Below are 14875 nucleotides of genomic sequence, written 5' to 3'. Positions count from 1 at the left end.
TGTGAACTCGCCGAAGGTTGTCAGGGAGACCGAGACAGAGATGGGGTATAGAGTTCGACCGCCGACACGAAGATGTCAGCATTGCTATCGCGGGGCTTCGTCACTGTGTATAGGGGTCTTGCCAAAGAGACAGGCTAAACACAGTGTAGTTCAAACATGGTACTCTGATGTAAGTGCTTTGGCGCGTGTTGTGTTAAAATTTAAATTAATGAAGTACCGCGAGGGCGCCGAGACGCGAAAATACCGCGCCTGCCTGAATCTGCGGCTATCCGAGCTCGGCAGCGCATATGTGTCTGAGAATCGCGTACCACTTGTTTTGCCTTTTTCTGGCTTTCTTGTCCTTGTGATCTCTTGTTCGGTAACGAATATGGTGTCAGTGTTGCGGAATACGAGGTTTAGATAAAGCTGCCACTTGATGTCTCTGTATTTTGTTGTTATTCTCAGCCTGCTATCAGTACGAAGACGCCGACGCGTGCTTTAGGACCAACGGATCCTATTACAACCAGACCTGCTTCAACCAAAGTATGGCCCAAGAACTGAATATATCAGCCCTTGTAAAGAACATGGCAAAGCGAACGCCATCGGCTGAATACTTCAGGTAAGAAATAAATACCCTCTAGAAAATTTTTAAAAGAAGGAAAGGATGAGGTGCCTTTTTGAGCGTACGTTAAACAACTCGGGTGAACTCAATTGTTTCAGAGCTCTCGATCATAGCCTCTTAAATAGCGGTACTGTTGACTTGTAGCGTGCTACCTAACATTTAGCCATAGGGATCTTCGTTAAGCACAAAAATAAAAAAAGGAACACCGGAGTAATAGTGGGGAAAAGAAAGCAAGGACGGGATAAAGACGTGATCGCCAAAGGCAAGGCACACGCAACTTTATTAGATGAAGCAGATAGGCGCAGTGCTAGATTACGATATGGTAGCACGTAAGTAGCTTACGAAGGCTAGGTGGCTGCTTGTTGCTACGCCGATTAAGAGAATACGCCGCTAGAAGTGAGCACCGTCATCGTTAAACCCCAATCAGTCAACCAATCAAATCTCGCACAGTCGCAAGGTCCGAAACTAAGTAATTGCAAACACACTACTTCAAGAGTGCCAGCAACTAGCAATCGACATCCTTACGCTCTGGCGTGCTTACCCTGTCCCACCTTTGCAGGTTCTTCGTGCTCGGCGAATCTCCCAGTATACGAGAAACGGGCGAGATACGGTGGCCTTTGGCCTTGTGCTTGCTACTTGCCTGGATCATTGTCTTCCTATGCCTCTGCAAAGGCGTCCAGTCCTCGGGAAAAGTGAGTGCGCGCTCTTACCCAATATCTTGTCTTTTCCCTTTCCTATAGCGTTTGTTTAGAGCTCGAGAGTGGCCACGTTGTAGCTGTACCAAAATCAACTCAAAAGCGCCCCATTATCAGAGTTCGACGGTCATACTCGGTCATATATGATATATAGATATAGATATATCTAAAGACAAGCGATCAGGTTGCCTCGCCCGCATGAGTGGCTTTTGGCTCTTCGAGTCTGACCGCGTTCAATTTTCTATCAAACCCATCGCATTTCTCTTTCTGCCGTCTTTATATTTCGCCTTCCCGTTGTTCCTTCTCCGTTTTGGGGTATAGAGAGAGTGATTGTAGAGATGAAGAGGCGCTGTTTTCTGCAGCCCCTTAGGGAGCATGGCTCAGCTCCTTGGGGAAGAGAAGGGGGCCATAAATAGAAAGGAATTTTATGTACTGCCTGACTTTTCCCTTTTTCCTTTCGTTTCCTCTTTATTCTACACATCATTCTGAGACACATACCACAGTGTTTTGAGACTCCTTCAGCGCAACGTTAAACCTTGCTATCGCCTTCCATGATTCGCGTTCTGGCAAAACTACCACTTTTCTTTTTTCTTCCGAATATTGTTCCTAATTCTAGTTTTCTCTTTTTCTTACGCAGGTGGTGTACTTTACTGCCCTTTTTCCCTACGTGGTGCTGGTGATATTGTTTTTCCGCGGTGTTACCTTGCCTGGTGCCTATGAGGGAATCATGTTCTACGTCACGCCCAACTGGAGGCTACTACTTACCCCGCAGGTAAGCGCAAACATTGGGATTACCATCCGCATGGAAAATTCATAAGTGGATATAATGAACACTTGCATCTCTCTTTTTTTTTTCCATACAATTTATTCACTAAAGATTGTTAGTTAAAGATGAGCTACATTTCATGCATTCCTAAATGGCCAAGGACTAAACGTGGCAAGTTCTGAAAAAAAATTACTGAGCAGTAGCAGCTTAACTATACCTTCATATTTTGAAATCCATGAGGTCACATTGACATGCCGACGCTGAGGCTTCGGAGCAAAATTCAGATGGTAGAACTTTGACCTAAATCTTTTTTTTTCATCTAATCGCCAATCTATCACCGTGAAGTTCACGATAATAGTTTTTCAAAGGCTACTTTGTCTGCACAAACTTATTTCTTTTCTTCAGTGTCTCTTTATTCGTCTCTCTGTGCTGTTTCTGACGAAGACGAAGCGAAGTTTAACCGTAGTTATTCTTTGCTCTCAGGTCTGGGGAGATGCGGCGGTGCAGATATTTTTCGCTCTCAGTCCTGCTTGGGGAGGACTCATCACACTGTCGTCTTACAACAAGTTTCATAATGACTGCTACAAGTGAGTTTCCGCTTTCATTGATGCGTTGAGAAAAACTGAAATTTCGCGTTGACGCAATCCGGTGCAAGCGGAGTCCCTCAAGACATTCAGTTATTCCGCTACAAAAGTGCAGGAAAACCTGTCGCAGCGTGATGTTTCGGAGAGTATAGATCTACAAGCCACGCTCACACTATTATAGGAAAAGACAGAGCAAATACCATTGTCGGGGCTACCGCGGTAATGAACTCGCAATGGCAAACACAACCTACGGTGTAAAAATAACACCGGGATTGCAAATATCGAAGACGCCAAATGAAAACCGCGTATACCGCAACCAAAACTTAAAGGGAGAGAACAAACCTGGAAAATGCAAGCGCCTCTCTCGACAGAACTAGAACAAGTGCAATAAAGTTCGGCGGAGGTCTGGCGCTGTGTGAAATAGACCGCGAACAAGGTTACAAGCTGGCGTGACTACAAGCACTCACAAGAGAATAAAAAATAATAATAGAAAGAAACTTAAGTGCCTATATTCACTCCTTCACGAACGGCGACATTCTCGGTGTTTTTGAATGAGTATTAGTCACGCAATATTTCAAGCGAATACTCGCGTACGTCAATTTCCAGTGACATGTAAATAACCGATGCTACTCAGCACTAATCGGTGGCCGTGCACCCTGGTATGAGTCGCTTTTCTTTTTTTACTGAACTATTCGATCTTCCCTCCCTTCGTCACAGGAGTTTTAAACTCGCGAGTCCTCTTCTATCAGCCTTGCAGTTTACTTCCTACATATTCACCCATAGTGCTGTGACACTTATTTAATGCGAAAGCATTATATGCCACACTGAGCGAATATCCGTCGGTCCTAGCCGGCGTCACTCGAAGATCGTACAAAGAGTGACCGACGGCGCAGTGAAGAAGAACACGTGAAAAAGAAATGCTTGGATTGACGTCAAATTTCACAGGAAGCTTCCTGTAAACGAAGTACATTAATGGCTTTGAGAAGGAAAAGGAGGCAAATGTCGGTCTGGGTGGGTGGGAATCGAACTCGGGCCTCCGGGGGCCGACACGAGCATGGTTCCCCGACGTCATGGCGACTCTGCGGTTCTAGCTGAATAAAGGTGTGGCCTAGTCTGTGCGTCATTGGGCACGTGACGGCGCAGCCAATGGGGAGGTGGCGCCACGTCATGAGGGTATAACATGAGCGCGCTCAAGGCGTTCCGAGGTCTACAAATGGTATAATGCTCTCGCATTCCCACGCGTAAGCATTCTAAGGTGTCCATGCCTAATTTTCATTTGTTGTTCTTGTTATAATTCGTTCGCCAACTGGGTGCTCACTTCTCTATTCGTGGCCCAATAAACGCACCGATCAAGAGGCTCGATTAGTAGCTGTCTTTCTACATACGTGTGAGGACTTATGTTGTACGCCCATTTACCGTGAACTTCTCGCAGCAAAATCACATTAGCAACCCTATGTTTGACAAGCTACTAATGCTCCCTTTTAATGGCGTATGCGAATTATACATGGATAAATGCGTTAACAACATAGAAAAAAGAAAAAAAAGCAACCTTTGATTATATTTATCTATACTTCGTGTGCGGGCTTGTCTAACATCGCAGTAAATTATCGGCAAGTTTGTTGTTGTAAGCCAGATGTTGCTTACATTTATTGGTTTAAAGCTGTTTAACAACATACATACAAAATAAGATAAGGCATGGAAGAGATATATCACTTGGGCTACAAATTTTTTTTTTCAGCATGTATGTATGCTTTAATTCGGAAATGTGAATTTCATGTGCACGCCTATTAATATGTACCACATGTGCTTAAATAGATACTCTTGTTTCTACAAAACGTATTAGTATGTGTACTGTGGGTTCATTTTTTAATTTTTGCAATGCAATTAGGTTAGCACTGTGAGCGAGCGAGCGTATGTACGCGTGTTTGCTGCACCTACTTCGACCCCCCCCCCTCCCCCATCATTTTTGTCGTCATCATGCATGTTTTCTTGGATCTACTCATTTCTAGTAATCTAAGCATATACGCAATAGGTTCGCCGCATGCTTAAAGGGACGCTAAAGGCTGATGCTAAGTCGACGTTGACTGTTTAAATACTACTGCAGTAACCTCGCAAAGCTTGTTTCGTGCCAGACAAGACTTAGTTTACGGGAAAATTGCATCTGAAGGTTCCGAATACCTTTATCGCAATTCAAATCTCCCGCCACCAAAACGGGGTGGTGTCGGGTGTCGGGTGTCGGGTGGTGGGTGGTGATGGCGTTACATACGCCATCACCACCCGACACCGCACCCGACAGACGGCGGTACCGAGCCAGGACTGAGCGGTGGGTTCGCCGCTGCAGCTGCTTTTTAGTCAAGTGGCGTAGATCGTTCGAGCATGTCGCGACATCACATGCAAGTTGAATTCTCTGCTACTTGCAGTTTGTGCGAGTTTCGCGAGCCAGTAAAACCACCGCAGCACTACGAGATAATGAAACCACTGAAACGGGAAAGCGTGGGCGCGCGAAGTTGAGCGAAAACGGAACCTTTCGACTGTCCGCATCGTTAATTTCAATGTAATTTCAAAGTTATTTTTTTAAGAAGGATATAGAACTGGACAAGTTCCATTTTATTTCGACTTACAGTACAATTATGTTTTTTGCAACGAGTGGTTGAGTAATAGTCACAAAATTTAACTGAGGAGTGTTTTCGTCATCGGGCAAGTACTTGATGTCCCAGAGGAGTCTCTAATCATGTCCTGCATTTACCTCAGTTTCTAGATTATTAAGGCTCTGTTCGCGAAATTATCGATGCCTTAGAGATTCTCGAGCACTAATTTATCACTTTAGCTGGTCCTAATATTTGCCTTTAGTGTCCCTTTAAATCGTTGACACTTCCTTTATTTCTTTTTTTGAGTGGCCTCTAGCTATTGGCTATAAGGCCGTTCAGTGTCTGCAGATATTTCTTCTTCCATTTGGCAATGATCGCAAAAAAAAGCTAAAGGAAAAAAAGAAAGCTGAAAACTTTTGCTTTTTGCTGCAACCGCTATGCAACATCGCACCTTCCGTTTTCAGGGACTCCCTGATTGTGTCCGTGAGCAACGTGCTCACGAGCATCTTTGCCGGCTTCGTGATCTTCTCGGTGATCGGGTACCTGGCGCACGAGCTGAACGTCGAAGTGGAGCACGTCGTGGACCAGGGCGCCGGCCTCGCCTTCATCGTCTACCCTGAAGTGGTGGCCCGATTGCCGGTGGCGCCCCTCTGGGCTTTCCTCTTCTTCTTCATGCTGCTCACACTCGGCCTCGACAGCCAGGTATGCCGTCGCTTCTTTTGTCCGCCTCCTCGGGGCCCCCGGAGACCGCAAGTCTGCCGGGTATCCGAAAGCAGAATGCGTTCCTCGTGGAGCTGTGACCGAATTATTTCAGATCTACTGCACCGTACACTCCTCACCAAAAGTACGCGAACCGCACTTTCCTGGAAAAAATAAATAATTTCCTCTTTCATTTGACGCACGGCAGAAGGCCGACGAACGCAAAGTTTGGATTGCAGTAGCCAGTATCTGGCTACGTGACAAAGCTGCGAAAAATGTCAGTCTTTAATCCGTTACCCCTTGTCGATTCACCTTTGCTCATGGGCGTGTTCATGTCTATGAGCCTGCAATACTACTTGTTGCTCGGCTAGTTGGTTCACAACGCTGAGGAAAGGATACTGCTCAACATAAACTAAGACGGAAAGAGAGAGACACAGATTGCGCGCAACGCGGAGCCATGTTGAAAAGGACTCAACATAAACAACATGTGCGCGAACTTTAGACACGGACTAGCACGAATTTTTTGTACGCATTTTCTATTCCTGACCGCGCAACAGCGGTTGACATGTGCGAGAAGCGTTGAGGAAGGGTCACTTGACACTCAGCTCATTTTATGTCAAGTCACTCTCAAACGCCGTTGCTTGTTTTCACCCATTGCTGGGTTCTACCTCTTCTCCCACTTCTTCATGTTCATGTCGCTTACGTTTTCTTACTATATATGTTGACAGAAAGTTTTACAGTTCCTTACTTTAATGCAGCTGCAACCAGGCACACATTCAAGATACAAATGGGTTGTGTACGCTGCTATAGTAGGCTAGGCTGAAAGCGCTTACATGACGGCATGCCGAAGAGCCGTCAACCCGTTTCTCAGTTACAACACTCATCTAGGTACTATAACAAAGTAAAACAAAACACAGTGCTCAGCAGTCAAGGTGACTTACTGACTCGTAGGAATACATGCCAATCTGCAGCAGGGTGCGCACTACCAGACGTTTCGAATTGAGCTTGGGAGCAAGATGCCGGATGTTTCAGCGAACACTTTCAAAAAAAATCTTTTTAAGTTCCCTGTGGCAGATGACACAATTCTAATCCATGAGTTGGTCTACTGGAAGAAGTGGACATTACTTACACAAGAAACTGAAATGCTTTATCGACTAATTAACAGAAATTCACTAATTACGTTATTAGCTAATTACCTTACGGCACATACTGCAATTAACAAATTCGAGCCGGCGAGTTCGCTAGGCGGATCCACTTGAAGCGATTAATCAGGATGACACCGGTTTCGAGAAGTTAATTCCCAAACTTTGCGGGAGAAATGCACTGGCATTCCAGTTACTTTTGTGCTCCCATGCAGAAGACGACGTTTTGTTAAGAATGTGAGTGGAACCACAGTGCAATTTTTTTACCGCCAGTTTGACGGCGCATATCTCGTAAATGGTGTCATCCACACAATTCTTTTCAAGCGAGTATGCCTTGCAGTCTCATCCGCTAGAAATTGCAAATAGGAATATTTGCCGTAAGGTAATTAGTTAAAAGCTTAATTAGATAATTTTTTTCAGTTAACCCCTTATTCATTTCAATTTTTTTTTTTGTGCGAGTAATGCCCGCGCCTCTTCGAATAGACCAGTTCACGGACTATAGTTGTGCTCTCTGCCGCAGGGAATTCTAAAGAATTTTTGAAAGCGTTCGCTGAAACACCCTGTGCGTATGTGACGCAAAAGCCATGGCGGGAAACCAAACACCGGGCTTTGCCTTGTGTAGCACGCACTTTTCCTTTCTCATTCACAGTCATCCGATAGAATGACCGTGTATCGATAGTGACCGTGTAAATGGCTGTAAATCGGTCTCTATCTTTTTTCTTCTCAGGCAGTTAGTCCGTGACGCACATCAGTAATTGGCCTACAGACATGACAACCATGTATCAGCTGCACTTGCGCCTTGTTTGCTCTTTTATATATATATATATATATATATATATATATATATATATATATATATATATATATATATATATATATATATATATATATATATATATATATATATATATAAATTGTTACCGCTGCAGAGGTTGCTCGTTGTATAGTCGGCACTGTGTTCTTCTCGTGCTTCACCTGTCCTGTGTCGCGCTATTAGTGTGCCTTCCGCCAAAATGTGCTCACCAGCCCGGCTCCTATGGTGACCTTATTAAGGAGCAGTTGGCCTACTTTGTAACGCTTTCCGCTTGCCATCTCATACTATTGTGCTCCTGACCTACACAGTGGTGTCGTGTCACTAGTCTTCTTGAATATAGGAGCTGCGTGCTTAGCTTAAAAAGTAAGATTCAAAATTACGTCACCATAAAGCAGATAGCATTTTTACTAACACAATGCAACCAAAAAGAAAACGTTCATTTCAGACTGTGTAAATTAACGAATAAATACATTGTGCACTAATGGCCTTGCGCAAAATGACTAGTGCAGTGATAATACAAGGGCATCTGCTGACTGCACGATAGCTTAAGGTTACGACTTGTACAACTAACAATTCTTTGTGTTGCTCTGCTGGCCGTGCACCGGAATACACATTGTGGCGTGTTTTCTGTAGATTATATATTGTTACTATGTGTATATTACACTAACATTAAATGAGAACTGTTTAATCTGTCTCCATGCTGCCAATTCATTTACGTAAATTATTTTTTAAAATTATTTCTTTGACGATAGCACTTACCGCGTTTGGTACCTCTATGTGGGGTTATCGCTGAATAATATAATGTTTTATTTATCTGCCCTGTTCTTGAACCCCGTTCCCGTTTTGCAGTTTGCCCTTCTAGAGACCGTGTCAACAGCAATCTTTGACCGATTTCCAAGCCTTCGAGAAAAGAAAACATTCGTGGTTCTCGCAATATCAGTCTTTGGCTACTTCGGTGGTCTAATATTCACGACACGGGTAAGTCGACAACTGAAGCCGTGCTTTTCTTGTATGTGTGCGTGCGTGCGTGCGTTTCTTCTTTATCTGCAGTTCTGTTCTATTTTTTGCTCATGGTCGTTCACGGATTAACAATTCATACTTTTAACGACCTCTTCAGATTTTTAATTTTCACATATAGCTAGTTTTTCACTTGTAAATAAGGTTTGGCTTAGTAGTGAATATATGAATTTATTTGTTTCGGTTTCTATCTTCATAACAGGCTGGAGTCCACTGGCTGGAGCTATTCGACAAGTACGCCGCAAGTCTGTCCGTGCTAGTCATTGCCATTGGGGAGTGCACAATTATCGCCTGGTACTACGGTAAGCGTAATCAGTAATGTACCGCGTATGCATTACTCAACACTCAAAGGAGTTGCCATCATAATTTATAATGTTTGGAGTAAACCATGCAGGGTAACGGAACATTGCAAAGTTCAATATAGAGGATTAAGCAAGCACGTTGCAGTGTAATTCAGATATCCCTACCACTTTCCTTCTGTGACCTCATATCCCAGTGTCAAATTACATTAACGAAAAGAATTAGGAAAGCCTGATTATCACAACTCCAGCTGAAATGCTCCGATAAAAACAGGCCATCCGCTTACAGGTTGCGTACTAAACGAGTGCGATTTATTTGCGTTGGTCTGCCGTATACTGGGCAAGTCACATCCACTTGAGAAAGCAACACTTCCGCTAGTTGCACGCTTGCCGGTTCAATTCACTTGGATACCGATAAACGGGAGTGAATGCTCTGAATTTTTTTTCACTTTGCGATCGTTTTTATCGGCCGTTGAGTGAGCCACCATGTTGTCTATGCGCTTGTGGGGAGCTGCGTACGCTATACTTGAGCAAGAAGTTGTATCTTTCTCAATTCGGCACCGATTGATGCAAAAAGCATCTAAGAATGACTGGTCTGCTTTGATGAAAAGTTTACCTGCTGCTGGTACGTAAATAAGTAGAGAAAAGAAAGGTAATATCACTCATCGCTACGTAATTGCTGCGCTAAGAGAAGTTTTATTTTCTGTGTAAATAGAAAGAAAGAAAGAAAGAAAGAAAGAAAGAAAGAAAGAAAGAAAGAAAGAAAGAAAGAAAGAAAGAAAGAAAGAAAGAAAGAAAGAAAGAAAGAAAGAAAGAAAGAAAGAAAGAAAGAAAGAAAGAAAGAAAGAAAGAAAGAAAGAAAGAAAGAAAGAAAGAAAGAAAGAAAGAAAGAAAGAAAGAAAGAAAGATGTCTGATATTTTGGTACTTCAATGCTAGCAACGTCGAAGAAGTGCCATATTTATTTGTTTTTCACTGAAAACGTCAGGCAGATTTATGTGCAGAGATATAGGATATTGATGAAAAATTGGAGACTTTCACTAAAGTGGTGTGGCTGCATGCATAATACTGTGCGCAAGGAGGGGGCGATGGGGCAGAAATAATTTAAGGAGAACGGGCAAAAGAACAAGGAAAAAACTGAGAGGAGGCCATAATGGTACTTAAAAATGCAACGACAAAACGTATGGCATTGCGATGTCCATAAGCTATGAAAATATTATTAATGCTTCGTCGTGCGTCATCGTAACATGCGAGCTTTCCTTACTTTTTTAAAACATTGAGTTATTCATACTTGTGTCACTTCTGTCTGCACAGGCGCGGAGAAATTCCTCTGCGACATCGAGAAAATGATCGGATCTCGCTCCTATGCGTGGACAAGGTTCTGGACCATCATGTGGAAATACTTCACACCAGCCACGTTAGTGGTAAGCCTGTCTTTGTATCACACGCCTACGTCGCTGTCTTTTTATGTATTGCCATTTGCTGCACATGTAAGAAAACAATGCAAATTGGGACTTCAAACTTAAACCATATGATACAGCTTAATTGGCCACCGTGACGCGCGAAGATTGTGTATACCATGTTATTCTATGCTTCTGTTACACCGTTGACCAGATGTGTCATAAAGGTGTATTGATAACACTCAACACCACGTGTCCGGTCACGTCAGGTCAAAGGTCACAGCACGTGGACGCGCTTCTTGGACGATACCCAGATGGATATGCGCCATACTATGAGAATCATGATCATTATCAAGATTCCGCGATCATTTCCAAAAGTTAGACCACCTGCTCCTTGGCCAATCCCTGGTTGTGGGTGTGTGCCTTAGCACGTAAATCATCATCATAATCAACGCGCAGCGATCATCTGAAGGAGCTAGCGGGCATCGGCACGATTGATGTATACGTGCTGTTGTGGCCTAATCAATCAAGAAAAAAAAGAGCGGTTGAGGCCTGATGGTTAGCGCATCGGACTTTCGTGCAACAGCCCGCAGGTTCGAATCCCACTACTGGACACGCTTTTTTTTCTTTAGTACTAAGGAGGAATCAACTAAGCGAGAACCCGACCAGCGACCGATCGACAGAACCAGGCGTAACCACGGGATGGTAGGCAAAAAAAACTTCGCTTTAAAAAAAAAAACAGGAAAAAAAAGAAAATAACGCAACGTATGGTGGTAGCACACCCAGTTGTGAAATGTTAAAGCAACAGTTGACTACTGGACCTCTGTCTACTAGACTTATCTATTTACTGTGTCTGGAAAAACAAAAGCATGCATATTCAATCTAATGTAGATATCTTAGAAAAAAAATATACCGAAATTGGCCGCTAGGGCGACTGTATCATGAAAAAGCTGCAAACTGTGACAAATATTCTCCTAAGTTAGGACCCCTTGCATTTCTGCTGCGTTAATAGCAAGAACAATGCATCTAGGAGAGCCCTGCAATATTTTGTGTCCATTACTAATCTACGGGCTTGCACCCACGATTTTCTCTGCTGTAGCCTCAATCTACCGTGTCCACGTCAATCTCCTTTATCAGCCACGTTGATTTGAGGCTTCAGAGGCGACAGCAAAGCCACAGTAGTTTACCAAATAGCAACTTGGGACTGTGAGATACTGGATTTAATATTTTTTTTACGTCCATACTATTTTACTGGCTTTCGCACAAAGTCTTAGGTGAAGTGAGCGCTCGCGGGCAAGAGATTAGGCGAGAAATCTATCTGATTCGCTTCATAATCCGCCTACAGTCGTTGCTTGAGACAAAATATGAGCGCTTGCCTTGAATGCTGCACATCCTTAAGTGGCATCCACGTCTAAGGCTTTGGCGCCATTATGGCGTGGCGTCGGAGCACGCGTTTCATCTCGCGAGTTCCTCAAGCAGAAATAATGGCCCATACGCCTTATAGTATTTGCACGAAAAATCAACATACCTAACTGACTAATTAATAAAATGTAACTAATTTATTTTTTAATTAATTACTTTATGGTACTTACTGAAATTTACAAATTGTAGCCGGGTAGTTTTCAAGGCAGATTCACTTGCAATGAATTATGAGGGTGATACCAGTTGGGGGATAATATTTCCCGAACTTAGCGAAGAAATACATTGGTGGTCCAGTTAGTTTTGTGCTTCAATTCATCAAACGATTCTTCTTTTAAAACAAGAAAGTAAGTGAAGCAACAATGTATTTTACTGCAAGTCTGATGGCGCATATCTGGAAAATTGTCATCTATATAATTCATTGTAAGTGGATATGCCTTGCAGTCTCACCGGCTACAACTTGTAAGTTACAATGTGTATCGTAAGGTAATTTCTTTAAAAAGAAAACTGATTAAACATTTTGATTTCTCGTGGAAGTAACTTGCGCCACTTTGAGTGGTCAAGCTCAAAAAGAGAGCGAGAGAAAGAGAGAAAAAGGTAGGTAAGACATGGAGGTTAGCCAGTGTGAGTAGCGGCTGACTTCCCTGTGCTTGGGAAAGGGCTAAAGGGTATAAAATGAGTAGAATTGTGCTATCTTCTACGGGCGAATTAAAAACAAGTTTAATGTCTTCGCAGAAGCACCTGGTATATACACGTTCTGTCTTACGGAGTAACGTCGAGGACCATATTTTAGTCGGCATTTGGCTGCGGGCACCGGGCGGAATTCAGAGAAATGGACGAGTCAGCGCAAGCCCAACATACGTTCAGGTTGCATGCGTTCTGTGTGGAGGGTTGCGGCTTCACGGATTCGTTGGCCTGCAACCTCCGCCACTCAGCTGAGTCAAGGAAGCATGTTATCACGTGGCAATGACAGTGAATGCAATCAAGCAGAGGTATGGGGATCACCGCGCGGAGAGAGACATAATGTGTTCGTCAGAATAACTCGCCCGCTAAAGTCGTACTCAATGGCCTGACATGCATAACGACAAGGAATTCGATTTTCGTCGGATCGATCAACGTCCATTACGATCGACCGCTATTTGCTGTGCGATATTGAGCATTAAACATCAGGCGGTGGTCATTACGACAAATTGTAGTGCTCGCTATATATACATGCCTCGTAATGACAGCGTAGGATCAAGTCTCGTGACTCGAGAAGTGGCCACGAGAACCGCGGCATAGGAACAACTTGGTAAGGAGAAAACGCCTTGCGCAGGAGCAGAAGCTGAACGTAGACAGCACAGGATTAAAAAAAAATGTAACAAACAAAAGTGAAAAGCAGAACAGAATACATGTGGCAATACAACTCAGAGATCACATAGCGAGGGTGATCGATGTCCTTCATGTAGACATTAAAAATAGAAATGACAGAGCTTTCGTCACTTCCGCATGTACATTCATCACTGGCAGTATACCTGCTTGTAAGTAAAGCAAACTCAAATAATAGGAAAGGATGTGTTCCGCAAGCGAAATAAATAGACAGCTTCGACAGAAGGCCGGAGGAGTGGTAGCCATAGCAAGCTTAAATTAGCGTCACCACGGCTTTTTTTATCCATTGAAAGAAACCCGCAAATGCACGCGAAATTGCCGCGCTTCTGGCTGCTCGAGGCACTTTACCTGTGTTCGCGGGCTTCTTTCACTCTCGGAAAAACACTTTTATGTAGCACGTATTGTGAAACAGAAAGCTGTATCGGGAGTTTTTCATGCCACTGTATAATTTTATCACTCACACTTTTTATTTTATTATGTTATTTGAGAAGTTGAATAATTAATGAAGACTAATTATCTAATTACGCGGAATGAAAAAATAGTTTGAGGATCTCCAAGTGACGGTAAACAACGTTACCTTTGTTCTGTTGAGCTACGTGGCATTTGCATATACTTAAAGTCTGGCTAAAATTAGCTGGGGCACCCTGTATGCAGATTTGATATTTCAGTTTCTGAGTACACAGTACATCACTGCGGGAAATGTTGTGTTCTTATTTTTGTAGCTAGGTTCGTAATTTCTTACTTGTTTGCTTTTCTTTCTTCCTGCCTTTTTTTTTCTTTTATTCTTTTTTTTTGCGACACTTTACTGCTCTGCTAGTACACGTACTTTTTTCAAGTACTGCCAGTTACTCGGAAAAGGAAGTGCCTTTTTGATTCACTATATTAGTGTTTTGTTTCGAACGTTGCCACGTTTGTCTTCCTGCCTTGTAGCGGAATTGCGATTTGTCAAGTTGGCCCCTAGTCTTCTCCTTCACTCGCACGTATACCTGCCATGACGGTTTTACTATTAAGCACAAGGTCACAGGATCGACTCCCGGCAGCAGCTAGCGGCCGCATTCTTACCGGCGCGAAACGCAAAACTGCTCGCGTACCGTGCTTCAGTGCAGGTCAGCACACGCAATCACAGATAATCCAGAGCTCTAAACGAGGGCGTCCTTAAAAGGACGTTAAAGGAAAGTATTAAGTCTAACTAGATTGAAAGATTGTACTCCGCTTCGCACATCGCATGCAGCGCTGTGGAGACACGTTTTGTAGTGTCTGCATTCTCACCAACAAGTAGTTATGTGGTTTTGCAAGTAATTAGGCAAGACGCTGTTTTATTTAGATTCAGTATTAGGCGAGAGAAAAAAAACATATCCTTAAAAAGCAACAACGCGCGCATTAGTACGGCTGCTAATACTAATTATTCTAGAACAATTTCGATTTCGTTGCTTTCCTTTCGGATTTTTAAAATTTTGCAAGCCATCGCGGCGGCGTTACGAGCAG

General features: G+C 43.3%; 1 protein-coding gene across 5 annotated transcripts in view; it reads left to right on the top strand.

Annotated features, from left to right (window-relative positions):
* LOC135898911 (sodium- and chloride-dependent glycine transporter 1-like) overlaps positions 1–14875 on the top strand; it is a 968957-nt gene that overhangs the window by 942759 nt on the left and 11323 nt on the right. For all 5 annotated transcript variants that reach the window (XM_065428136.2, XM_065428134.2, XM_065428132.2 and 2 more), the window contains 8 exons: positions 445–598; positions 1161–1293; positions 1934–2068; positions 2546–2649; positions 5699–5936; positions 8739–8867; positions 9109–9208; positions 10518–10627. In XM_065428136.2, the coding sequence (XP_065284208.2) occupies positions 445–598; positions 1161–1293; positions 1934–2068; positions 2546–2649; positions 5699–5936; positions 8739–8867; positions 9109–9208; positions 10518–10627 (1103 nt within the window). The remainder of the gene's footprint in view (positions 1–444; positions 599–1160; positions 1294–1933; positions 2069–2545; positions 2650–5698; positions 5937–8738; positions 8868–9108; positions 9209–10517; positions 10628–14875) is intronic.

This window comes from Dermacentor albipictus, unplaced genomic scaffold (assembly GCF_038994185.2).
Source record: "Dermacentor albipictus isolate Rhodes 1998 colony unplaced genomic scaffold, USDA_Dalb.pri_finalv2 scaffold_23, whole genome shotgun sequence".
Classification (NCBI taxonomy): domain Eukaryota; kingdom Metazoa; phylum Arthropoda; class Arachnida; order Ixodida; family Ixodidae; genus Dermacentor; species Dermacentor albipictus.
Note: the sequence above shows the minus strand (reverse complement) of the source record. Positions and strands in the feature narration are given on the sequence as shown.